The 14,005-nt window shown below is 32.6% G+C and overlaps 1 protein-coding gene across 1 annotated transcript in view; it reads right to left on the minus strand.

Moving 5' to 3' along the window:
- LOC132714375 (POU domain, class 2, transcription factor 3L-like) overlaps nucleotides 1-14,005 on the minus strand; it is an 85,420-nt gene that overhangs the window by 59,628 nt on the left and 11,787 nt on the right. The window contains 3 exon segments of the mRNA XM_060697236.1: nucleotides 5,070-5,258; nucleotides 8,092-8,241; nucleotides 8,607-8,662. Coding sequence (XP_060553219.1) covers nucleotides 5,070-5,258; nucleotides 8,092-8,241; nucleotides 8,607-8,654 — 387 coding nt within the window. The 5' untranslated portion in view covers nucleotides 8,655-8,662.

Consider the following 14,005-nt stretch of genomic DNA (forward strand, 5'->3'; position numbering starts at 1 on the left):
TGTACAATATAGGATATATATAGACTTGTACCCAGCTGGAAAACCCCATACAGGACTTGCCAAGTGGCTCATCCAATACAGGTTTGTCAAGCTAGGTTCTCATCTTAAAATATATATCTACCTATTATACAGCACAATGTTAAATGGTTTTTAGAGAAACATATCAATGACTAATTTTTATCTTATAAATGCTCAATATTTTTTCTAGCACATTTTCTTTCTTTCATGAAGATAAAACAACAAATTACAAGCTGTTGTTTTTATAAGCTCAATATTTACTGGCCTTATAATTTGATCATAAAAACATGAAAAATTATCATAAGCTCATTATAGCTGTCATTGAATTGAACATTTGAATAATTTAATATTGTTAATTTTTCTTAAAACGAAAATCACAATACATGTAATTTTAAAGGAATATATACTTCCAGTCATTAAGCATGTAGACAGATATAATTATTGTAGTTGAGAAATTACTAGCTTAAAACCGTCACAAATTTCAGGATTTTAGTAGAGTTTGACCATTAATATTTGTCACAAGAACACTTTGGCCTGCTATACTGGTGGGAAGAGTTAATGAACCTGATTTTTGATCAACACCAGATGGCAGCACTGTTAAAACGTTTGATAAATTCGATGGGGTAATTGTCAATAAATTTGATCCTTTTGAAGGCGAGCTAGCCGGAATAAGTCCCTGGGAGGTAATTCCTTGCAAAGTTACTGATGATGATGAAACAGACCCTGAAGTTGCGGTTCCTGAAACAGATGATGAATTTCCATTCGCAGTTGCGACGTTAAACTGACTTATCATCTGCATTTGTGAAAATGATGTCGATGGATTTATACGTTTTTCTTTTTGCCGTCGGTTGCAAAACCACACGCGTATAACTTCCTTTTCCATGTGTAAACTGTCAGCCAATATTGATATTTCTTCCCCATTGGGTTTAGGATTGTTAAGAAAACTTTTTTCAAGAGTGACACGTATTGTTGTCTCGATGCTTGTACGCTTTTTCCGTCGTCTGGCGATTGATTCGGGTGTCATTGGATCCACATCGCCATCAGTTTCAGCGGCCTGACTGGAACTGACCGTATTAGCGTCTTCTAACCATTTACTAAGCAAAGGTTTTAATTTACACATATTTTTAAAACTGAGATTTAATGCCTCAAAGCGAGATATTGTTGTTTGGCTAAAATCGTTGCCATATAACTTTCCCATAGCAAGACCTACATCTCCCTGAGTAAAACCTGAAAAACAAATTTTTAATTATAATCTGCCATAAGAAATTATCCAAATAAATATCAGTTATATGAAACTATCCATTTAGGTAAGTTAAATTGTTGAGAAAAAAAATTCATTGCCTTTTATAGCTAAAATTATATATCTTTAACTCTCACCTTGCTTACTATCTTAATCTCATTCTTGACAAAATCATTCATCATTTTAGGAAAAATTAAAAGACTCATGTCAATAGACTAAGTAGCAAACAGTGCAGACTATCATGTATGCAGTGGTTTCATGGATAAAATCATTTCCTACAAGAATGCTAAGGTATTGTACCTAATATCTATACGAAGATTATAAGTCTGATCCTATACTTACCTAGTTCTATTCTTCTTCTCTTGAAAGATTTTGCAAACTGTTCAAGTTCCTCTAAATCAATATTTTCTTCCTGAAAGATACATAAAAAGTCTATTTTTAGCTTGTGTGACCTTGTGGATCAGACTAAAATGTTTTTATATATTGTGATATAGGAAATGCTGTTTAATTGTGGCTTATGTCAGACATTATGTGGTCACAAAAGCTCACATGTCTCTAATTTTCTTCTACTTTGGTTGGGAAACACTGTAAAGATCTCATGGCAGCTTTACTGCCACAGGAAGACCTCAGGTGTCCCTCCAGGCATGATCGGGCACCCGATTAAAACCACTAACATTCAGTAAGCTAGTTGGACAGCTTTCTCACATGAAAGAATCAAAGTCCCTGAAGGGAATCAAACCTACAGCAGTGAGAGGCAAGTGGTCTGAAGTCAACAACCGTAACCACTCAACCAGATGCCTCACTTGGATGATATTAACAATATAATCCATTGAATTCCAATGTCTGTTATATCTGAACATTATAATCGTGTATTAATGCAATTTTTTTCGTGCATTAAATCTGCATAAGCAGTCCTTAATCTGATACAATATTGGAAATATCACAATATTTGTTAATGTTTCATGACAAGATAATTTAATTGGATACAAAATCAATTGTATAACCTTAAGCAAATAACTGTGGTACATTCTCCTAACAACATGTTACATATGACAGTTTTGCAATAAACAAACAATTCTCATTTAATCTCAGACATTGATGAAAAAAATAAACTTATTTCAAACATCTGTTTACCAGGTAAGCTTGCTCAAGGAAACAACGGCTTGCCCCTGACAAGGGTTTGAACCCACATGACCAGCAATCCTTAAACCTAGTCTGCCACTCCTGGTTCAACTTAAGCATCATCTTGCCTAATTTATGCACAGAGGGGCACAAACCGCCATCTTTCTAAACAATTGCAAAAGAAGCTGGAATACTACAAACATGTTTTGCATGACTTAAAACAACAAAATAGAAACAAAATGAGAATACTAACTGGTGCTAAAAGGGGAGGTAACCCTGATGTTGATATGTCCCCACTGAGATCAGATGATGTCGAGTTCTGGCTGTCTGACTTCAACTCTCCAATATTTGTTGCTTGTGATGCTGAGGTAGTTATAAGTTGATTTGGTGTAACACTTGTGTTAGCCAAGGATTGAACTGTGGTCAGTTTAACTGGGGTCACAGATTGGGATAGTGACGCTGGTACAGCCGCTGTAAGTCCCGGTAACAGGAAACCACCCTGGCAATAAAAAGAAATTTGAAAATTCTATTTCCTTGACTGTTTTCTTAAGAAATAAGTTTAGTTCAAAGATATTATGTTTTAGCTTACACATGTGATGAAAGATATATAATTATATGAACCACTCTCAAGTACGTTTCAGCAACCAACAAGCACTTTAGTCATGTAAGGAACCATGGGCGGAACTTGTGACCCATGAAGGACTTGAACCAATGATCCCTGCAACCAGATGCATATACTTTAACCGCTGTTCCTCTTCAATATGAAAGGCAAAATAACTGACATAAATATATCTATATCACAGTTAAGTTTTTTCTTTGCAACCAGTGTAAAAGAAAGTTGTGTATACAGTTGTCCTTTGCCACGCATTGTAAATTTTGTAAAAGCATCCAAAACAAAAACCCATTAGAAAAATTTTCCTTTAAATTTAAAGACCTTCAAAAAAAGAAGGCCCAAAACATTTTCCTCCATAAGAAAAAAAAGGGGGTTTTTATTTGGAGAAAAACTTTTTTTTTTTAAAATTTCCAAAAAAAAGGGTTTGTCAAAAGGTTGCCCTTTCTTGCATATCTGAGGGGTTATTTTAACTTTTTACACTGATGCAAAAAACAACCTGTTTTAAACACCCTCCAATTTTAAAAACAATTCACATTTTTTTAAAAATAACCTCATTCCCCTTTCCCAAGTTTAATGAATGAACTGCGTTTCAATGGGGAATTAAAACATCATTTTGCCTTATGAAAGGTAAGTGCAAATTTGGTTAAATTAGTTTTCGAAAATTTTTTCCCAAATATAAATTTAATTTATGAAAAATTTTTGCAAGAAAAAACTAAAACACAAAACCCCGTCCTAGAAAATTTTGGAAAAAATTTTTAGCTCTCGGCTTTAGTGTTCACAAAAAACTTTAAAAAAACCCTTTGTTACAGCCATAAAACATTTTTACCCTCGAGCTAGATTTAAGGTCTATTTTTTTGGCACCCGGTTTCGGGTTTTTCCTTTATTCCCAAAAGGTTACTGATTTGTTTTTTTTGCCAAAAAATTTTCCCAGAAATTTTTTTCCTTGTTTTTTAACTTTTTTAAAATTCCCGGGGGTTTGTAAAAAATAAACTTTTAAGGGGTTTAATGGGGGGTTTAAATGTTTGTTCCCAAATGCCTTGCCTAGTTTTTTTAAATTTTTGGGAAAAAAAATTTGGGGTGAAAAAAATTTTTAAACCTTAAAAAATTTTTTAAAGGTTTAAAAATTTTTAGCAACAAAATTAAAATTAGTACTTACTTTAGGTTAGAATCTCACTGAAAATTTTCTATGGAACTTCGGTGGTTTTACTCAGCTGTACGTTCCTGCCTGAAATAATGCAAGGAAGTGCACCTGAGGTCTTCTTCCACAAGTAAAGCTGGAAAGTTGCCATATGACCTATACTGTGTCTGTAAGACATAAAACCCAATCAAACACTGAACATTTTTCAGCACATGACCAGGCTAACTTTCAGGTGTTGAAATGGATCATTCCAAAAGACCTAGAAGTGTATGATTTTCTGAATAACTCCTTAAACAGTGTTTTTCTTCTTCTAAATACACATTGTTAAAGCAAGCATGATGTAAAACTTTAAGATTGGCAAACAAACATTCTTTTAGCCCTTAACATGCTAAATGTTTCAATCTTGACAAAACTATTCATACAATTTTTAGGGACAATTTCAAAGTAACAACTGACTGAATAGAAAATAGAGACAACTATGATTTGACAGTATTGTTGAGCCAGCTTATCCTGCCACGTGTTCACTAAGCAAAAATCAGGGTCACGATCAAATGGCGAATATTTGTGTTTTTTAAATTTGATTCTGATCTTGATCCTGAAATTTTAGTGAATACGTGGCCTGGTTGTCACTGGTTGCATGAGGAGATTCTGAAGCCGGTCGCAGGCTTTAGGTTACATGAAGAATACGTCCTTCTAAGAATCAAATGTCTACAGTCTTTCTACGCCATTAATTTTGAATACAAATCGGTATATAGCTTCAGATGTTAAATTTATTCTAATTTGATACATTCTCTAGAACTTTGGAGTGCAGTTTAAAAACAATATACAAGTAAATAAAAAGAATAAACCACAATTGTGCAAGTGTGAAGAAACGGTGTTGGTACAAGGAGATGAAATAATGCAACGTATTGTTTTCTAAGACCTCAGAACCTGCCTACCTGTTGTTGTAGATTCTGCAATGCTGTTACAGCTTGTGACTGAGCTGTCTGCTGTTGAAGCTGTTGCTGTTGTTGAAGTTGCTGTAACTGTTGTTGCTGTATCTGCAGCTGAATCTGTTGCTGTAACTGTTGTAGATCCGCTGTAGATAGCTGGATGTTACTCTGTAGTGGATTGGACACTGCTGGTATCTGTGATTAAACAAAGTTTTTGACATACACTCATTCATTATTAACAGATTGGCGATACATGTCATCTGTTAAAATCAGTTGTATTTTTAGTCTGTAGATTAAAATATCCCCCTTTATCCCCTCAAAACTTACACATTGACGGTGCCATTTTATTTGAAAAATCTGATAAATAAAAAACAAGTTTTTGTTGAATTTTGTTCTGAAAACTATCTAGTATAATAGGAAATGGTGCAACTAAGAAAATAAATCGAACACCAATATCTTTAATTCAGTCATTAATGCTGTACAGATGGTTAAAGTGTTGTTAACGTGACATCACAATGCAGCCCCAAACAATGCATGCAAAAACAGTCAAAACAAGAACACTATTCCAATTAAATTTAACACTTATTTAACTATGAATACTCTGTATTTTGCTTGAAAAATATAAAGTGAAATAAAATAAACACACAAAATTATTTTTATCATGGAAACTCTAATTATTGGAAACTGGGGCGAAAACAAATTTAACCACCAAACATAATAGTCTAACAATATTTTTTTCTTGACTTCTTAACTATTTTTTTTTTTTAATGGAAACAAATATTATTAATTCTTTGTGCATTATAGTATAATAATGCACGGGTTTTCGTTTTAATGCTTTGTAATAAATCACTTAGGCCTATTATTGGCCTTTGTGATTATATTCCTACTACGCATTTTATCTTAAACCATGCATTATTCTATAACAATGAATAGATATCTATTTCCTAAATATAACTTACAAGATCTATTTCAACATGGCACGAGTCACGTGACAATACTATAAATTAATAAAACAAGAGGGCCATGATGGCCCTGAGGTCGCTCACCTGTATATAGCCCCCCCCCACCGGCCAATTTTTACCCAAGGGCTTTTATTTGAACAGACTTGGTAGACACCCATAAGAAGATGTTTCATGCTAAACATCTAAGTTCTAGCTCATTGGGTTTTTTAAAAGAAGATTTTTTAAGTTTTCACTATACACATATAGTTAAAAACAATGACACCCCTGGGGCAGGGCCAGTTTTGACCCCCGGGCTTTTATTTGAACAAACTTTGTAGATATTTACTTAAAAATGTTTCATGTATAATATCTAAACTCAAGCTATTTGGGATTTTTCAAAGAAGATTTTTAAGTTTTTGCTATACACATATAAGGAAAATCAATGACCCCCGGGGTGGAGCCAGTTTTGACCCCAGGGCTTTTATTTGAACAAACTTGGTAGACACCCATTAGAACATGTTTCATGCTAAATATCTTAGCTCTAGCTCTTTGAGTTCTTTAAAAGAAGATTTTTTAAGTTTTTACTATATGCATATAGGGAAAATCAATGACCCCCTGGGGCGGGGCCAATTTTGACCCCAGGGCTTTTATTTGAACAAACTTGGTAGACACTCATTAGAAGATGTTTCATGCTAAATATCTTAGCTCTAGCTCTTTGGGTTCTTTAAAAGAAGATTTTTTAAGTTTTTACTATATGCATATAGGGAAAATCTATGACCCCCTGTGACGGGGCCAATTTTGACCCCATGGCTTTTATTTGAACAACCTTGGTAGACATTCACTAGATGATGTTTCATGCCAAATATCTAAGCTCTAGCTCTTATGGTTCTTTAAATTTAAAGAAGATTTTTTAAGTTTTTACTATATGCATATTGGGAAAATCGGGGCGGGCCAATTTTGACCCCAGGGCTTTTATTTGAACAAACTTGGTAGATACTCACTAGAAGATATTTCATGTCAAATATCTTAGCTCTAGCTCTTTGGGTTCTTTAAAAGAAGATTTTTTAAGTTTTTACTATATGCATATAGGGAAAATCTATGACCCCCTGGGGAAGGGCCAATTTTGACCTCAGGGCTTTTATTTGAACAAACTTGGTAGACACTCATTAGAAGATGTTTCATGCTAAATATCTTAGCTCTAGCTCTTTGGGTTCTTTAAAAGAAGATTTTTTAAGTTTTTACTATATGCATATAGGGAAAATCAATGACCCCCTGGGGCGGTGCCAATTTTAACCCCAGGGCTTTTATTTGAACAAACTTGGTAGACATTCACTAGAAGATGTTTCATGCCAAATATCTAAGCTCTAGCTTTTACAGTTCTTTAAAAGAAGATTTTTTAAGTTTTTACTTTATGCATAAAGGGAAAATCAATTACCCCCCCCCCGGGGCCAATTTTGACCCCAGGGCTTTTATTTGAACAAACTTGGTAGACACTCACTAGAAGATGTTTCATGCCAAATATCTTAGCTCTAGCTCTTTGGGTTCTTTAAAAGAAGATTTTTTAAGCTTTTACTATATGCATATAGGGAAAATCAATGACCCCCTGGGGCGGGGCCAATTTTGACCCTAGAGCTTTTATTTGAACAAACTTGGAAGACACTCATTAGAAGATGTTTGATGCCAAATATCTAAGCTCTAGCTCTTACGGTTCTTTAAAAGAAGATATTTAAAGATTTTTCTTTCGGTTGCCATGGCAACCAGAGTTCTGCATGAAATGGAATTCTTTGAACAATCTTGATAGAGCTTCATACAAAGAGTATTCCTGCCAAGTTTCATTAACATTGGCCTTGCGGTATCATAGAAGATGTCCTTAGAATATTTAAAATGTGGACGGACGACTGACGACGGACGCCATTTGGTTGGCCATCCTAAAAGCTCACCTGCACTTTGTGCAAGGTGAGCTAAAAATGATTATTTTAAATGTTAAACTGTTACTTTATATAACAACTGTTACTTTTATGAATCAATCTGTTACAAGTAATTTCCTAATATGGAAACCTAAACTACCATAAATAGTCTGTATTTACCACAGCTGTAGGCTGAGCAAATGGGCTCTGAAGGATGAATCCTCCCTGTTGCATGCCGGCCATTGATAAATTTCCTAAAGCCATAGGTTGCAAGGTGGGCATGGCCGGGGTTGCCTGACTTGTTGCAGTCATTCCGGCATTTAACTGAAACTGTAAAAAAAATACATATTTGTTTTATCACTTAATCATTTTTTTTAACATACATGTACATTTGTATTATCAATTATTATCAATTATGAAAGAGGTTCTTTCAATTAATAATCCGTATTTATCACCTTTGTGGTTCCTGCATGGTAAAATTTCAAAGCATCAGTGCCACTGATACATGTGATTAAAATATTCTTTGTTTGAATTTTCAACATTATACAAACATATATATAAAATTATCACCATTAAAGGAACTCCACTCAGCAGAACTCCAAAAGCCTAAAAACATGAATATGTACAAGTAACTTTTTTCTGTATTGAATCAAATACCAACTACAGTTTTTAAAAAAATTCAAACAAATTCATACCTGAATCTTGCCATCAGCAAGGCTTGCATCTTGATCTCCCTCTTTCATAATCTATCCTGAAATTATAAAACAAAAATATATCATTAATACTTCATGTTCAGGCCAATTTGAAAGTGTGTCTTTAAAGCCTATATAATATTAAGCTTTCGTAACAAAATGTAAAATAAGTAAATAAAGTTCTGTAATACCGTATGTATATATCTAAGAACATTCTAAACTTAAAGGTCAAAGAAAATTTCCTGTCCCCTGGAGTCTTACTCATTCAACTGTCTTAATGCTAATGTGTCCATTCTGAAGAGTCTGAGGCCATCATTATACATACCCACAATGTTTTATGTGACTCTTAAACTGCTGGTATCCCTTAAATCAATATTGCACAGTTCCGAATTACAAGCAGGACAAGTCTGATAACCAAATTTAGTGGGTACATATACACTGGGTAAATAATTTCAGTTCTCTAATTACAAATCTAATAAGAACAAAGTTCTTCTTCATTCAACCTTTACACTTCTAAGTTTGTGTAATGGATTTGCCCTGCTTTGACTTTGGAACAGCCCATTCAAATTTTAAGGGATTTTAGAAATGAAATACAAAAATTGATCTACCAACAATATAGACGCTCAGGTCAGGTTGCCCAGATATGCAGGCTGGTCTGACAATATACTGGGGCTATCCTTAAAAAAATGTTTGTTTGCAGTAACCCGACCCAGAATTTTCAAGGTGGGTAGGAAGGTCGATTTTCTTTTATTTTTTTTTTATTGAACTGTACTCCCAAATAAACATGGAATTTCAAAATGCTGGACAATATAATGCTTTGATAATCTGGTAACAATTAATAAATTGATAACTGAATTCTAATTTAATAAGACCTACATTTTATTTCTTCTATTAACCTTTAAAAGAGCGACAACAAAGCACAAAGCATAATTTTCTGATTCAAAATTTTTTTTTTTATCCAGACCATGAAAAAAACTTTTGAGTAGGGGCAAATTTTGTGAGTCGGTCGCGTTACTGCAAACGAACATTTTTATAAGGATGGCCTGGTGGCAAAGGCTAATTAATCTCAGTACCAGCAGGTTAAGGTTCCTTCATATAATCAAAAACAAGTTCAATTTAAATTCTCAACTCAGTGCATACCAAAATATTCACCCAAGTGCAGTAATGGGTTATGTCCTTAATCTAATCTAGGAGTTAACCAGTTATTGCACTAAGGTGATGACAATTATAACAATCAACAGTTTTTTAGCATAAAGCACAATTTCACCACATATTCGTCATCAATTTATATTATAAATTCATACACTTTGTCTCTTAATAAAAACCAATTAATCACAGTCAAAAGAAGATATTCATTTTTAAATTATTCAAAGTTTTCAAACACAAAGAGTCTGAATACAACTTCAATTTATCACATTAAATTCATTATTTTAGGCTTGGTTGCAATTTGATCTTAAATATCACAAATTTGCATATGTAAATTTTGGTAAATAAGGCTATGCATTTATCAATATTTGTTTTTACATTGAACTCGGATAGTTTAGGTTTTAACACTGTGACTTTCATGTTTTAATCATTGTAAAAACTCAACATGTTATCTACCAGAGCACAGTAACTGTTCAGCCACCATTGTATCTAGAAAGGCTGTCAAGCAGTTAACAAGTACTAGTTGCCTTCATTTTCTCAAGGAACTAATAACTTCTGCACATGCAAGAGCAGAGGTACAGTGCGACTGACTGTAGAAAGGATTTTATTATCAATCATAACGAAAGTGACCTGCACTGTCCTGGAATCGAACCCTGAGTCCGATGCTCTACCTATTGTGCTAATTTAATTTAACTGATTAAAAATCAGCAACTTTAAATAGTCACTATGTCATCATCTCATGTATCAATTCTAAGGTACAATGTATGAACGAGCACAGCAAACCAATAACTTTCTTAAAGTACTGGCAAACTGAAAATAACACTAATAAATCATGCTCATTTATATGCGCCTAATTAACATAATCATACCAAATACGATAAAATCTTAAATAATATGATAAATGTCATATCCCAGTAAAATTCACTTCATTAATTCACCTGCTTATGTTTCATTTGTATAAAAATACATAGATAATTTATTCATAACATTTTTCTCCCTTATAAATATTAAAACTATCTTATGAACAAGAAACGTGAGCTACAGGCAATATGTCACATGTAGATTAAATTAAGCATTCTATATGGTAAAAAGTTAATATCAAATATCGTATAGGAATGACAAAAACCCTGAAAAAGCATGTCATTTCATAAGCCTTGTTTAACAAGATGTTTTTCTTTTACTATAAAAGCATGTATTTCACTCTAATCTTGCTCGGAGTATCTTTAAAATGACCAGTCCAGCTTAACATTATTTTTTTTAACAGTAACTGTCGATGATATCAATTTTTCTGATTTTAAAGGAACTCCACTGAGGTTCAATGGCCTAAAAATATAACAAGAGCCACCGCCGGGCGGGGGCAACGCTCGACTTTTTACTTTTTCTAAACGCAAACATAGAAAGGTTTGAACATATATTGATGTTTCCTTTTTATAAATTTAGTTGGTCTTTCTTGTCACATTAGTTTTGTTTATATATTTTGTTTATATATGAATAGAAACATTAAGCATATTTCTAAAAATAGCAACAGTACGCAATTTCTAAAAATAGCAACAATGACGCAATTTCTAAAAATAGCAACAATGACGCAATTTCTAAAAATAGAAAAAATGACGCAATTTCTAAAAATAGAAACAATGACGCAATTTCTAAAAATAGAAAATAATGATGCAATTTCTAAAAATAGAAACAATGACGTAATTTCTAATAATATAGAAAAAAAAATGACGCAATTTCTAAAAATAGAAACAATGACGCAATTTCTAAAAATAGAAAAAAATGACGCAATTACTAAAAATAGCAACAATGACGCAATTTCTAAAAATAGAAACAATGACGCAATTTCTAAAAATAGAACAAAAATGACGCAATTTCTAAAAATAGAAAAAAATGACGCAATTTCTAAAAATAGCAACAATGACGCAATTTCTAAAAATAGAAAAAAATGACGCAAATTCTAAAAATAGCAACAATGACGCAATTTCTAAAAATAGAAAAAAAATGACGCAAATTCTAAAAATAGCGACAATGACGCAATTTCTAAAAATAGAAAAAATGACGCAATTTCTAAAAATAGAAAAACATGACGCAATTTCTAAAAATAGAAAAACATGACGCAATTATATACATGTATATATATGTATATATATATACCTGCATATATGTATATATATACACACACACATTTATATATATATAGAGGATATTTGTTTGTTTTGCATGTAAGATTGAAATATAATTTCACTGAGTGAACACCAGATGCAATATTTTCACGAGTGGCGTAGCCACGAGTGAAAATATAATAGCTGGTGTTCACGAATGAAATATATTTCAATCTTATATGTAAAACAAATAAATTTTCTTTTTATTTCATGCTTTTTAAGTGATTTTAAGTATTTTTTACTGATTTTGCCGCGTAACGTCGCGCATTCTCCTTTGTGACGTCATCACATCATGACGTCACATTATCAAGCTTGAAAAATAGTTCTGTTAAATTTCTCTCATTTTGTTACATTTTTTTAATATGATGTATGGTGACATCGACTTTCTTTTCCTAAAGAAGCAAAATTTACGCATGACAGCATTTATTTCTGTCTGTTATTCAATTTAGTTATGATTTTCTTTTCATCCGCATTTAGATATAGTCCGGCTACAGTGAAAATTATATTTTATAAATTTCACTAGTGGTTTATCAGAATATAATCATCTGAGATATTCCAATAAAACACTGGAAAGCATGAAATAAATATATATAATACATATACTATACATACACACACACCAATAAATGCACAATCTGAGAAAATTTAGTAATATAACCTTCAAGGTCAAGGTCATTAAAGAGCCCAAGCAAATTTGGGTTTGATAAACAAACAAGGTCTGGTTCTTAAGAATGTTCTGTTATAATATGAAGTTTATCCCTTCAAAAATAGCAAAGTTACAGTCAGTTACTGCCAAAACAATGAAAATTTCAATAATTTGACCTTCAAAGGCAATGTCATTAATGAGTGAAGGTCAAGGTCTTTCGGTATATTTTTAACAGTTATCTTTGAAGATTATTATGTTCAAGTTTGAGACAATCCATCCAAAAATAACAAAGTTACAGCCAATAATAGCCAAAAAAATGAAAATTTCAATAATTTGACCTTCAAAGTCAAGGTCATTGATGAGTGAATGTCAAGGTCTGACTGGTTATTTTTAAGGGATATCCTTGAAGATTATTATGTTCAAGTTTGAAGACAATCCATTCAAAAATAACAAAGTAACAGCCAATAACAGCATGAACAAGCAAAAAATTGGACTTTTAACTTGAAGGTCAAGGTCATTTATGATGAAGGTCAAGGTTAGTGTGGTCTACTGAAAGGTCTTGTCCCAAGGGTTGTTGTGGCCAAGTATGAAGACAATACACCAAGAAATAAAAAAGTTATGATCCAGGTACAAGTTTTCGGACAGCAACGGCAACGGCAACGGAGACGGCAACGGCAACGGCAACGCCGACCTGACTATAACAATACCTCTACTTTTTTTTTCAAAAAAAAAAAAGTCGAGCTAAAATTTGAATTTTGTACTTAGATCTATGGGGACACTTAAAACAGAAAAAAATTAAGAAATGTTACATCAGAAAAGTATTTTTGAGCTTTTTCTTGGAAAAGCATTGCAACACTTTACAATTTTGGTTCATTTTTCACAATTAATTAAAATAATGATTCTGGAAAAACAGAGTGAGTGAATGATCTGAAATTTTGCACAAAATCATATTACTTATATACACCTTCATCAAATTGAAAATTTATTTCCTGTTCCGTCATATCAGAAAACCTCCGTGGAGTCCCATTCAACTAAAAGTGGTCAGCTAACAGTTTAGAGACATTCAGGCTCAGGCTTTACTATACTGGTTGCAAAGGCTAATCTGGTTAATCATTTTTAGTTCCATGAAAAGTTTGAAAAAAATGCCTAGAGATATTTCAAGAACAGTTATATAAATATAAGTTGTTTAAAATAAAAAAAAGACCAAATTGTCTTTATATATAAGGCACTTTCTTATTTTAGACATTGAATAACTTTATATTTTACATTTCTCATGTTTGCATCTTCAATGTTCTATTTTACCATTAAATTTTTAGATTTAAATTTTCATATTACATTGTTGTTTTCGGTGCTTCAGATCACCCGTTTTTTTTCAGTTTTAAATGTGATTTCGGCTGAACATTGTTCTATTTTTAATACTTACATAATATTATGTCAGAATTTCATTCAAT

Source organism: Ruditapes philippinarum, unplaced genomic scaffold, assembly GCF_026571515.1.
Source record: "Ruditapes philippinarum isolate M1 unplaced genomic scaffold, ASM2657151v2 ctg4123_1_1_1_1, whole genome shotgun sequence".
Classification (NCBI taxonomy): Eukaryota; Metazoa; Mollusca; class Bivalvia; order Venerida; family Veneridae; genus Ruditapes; species Ruditapes philippinarum.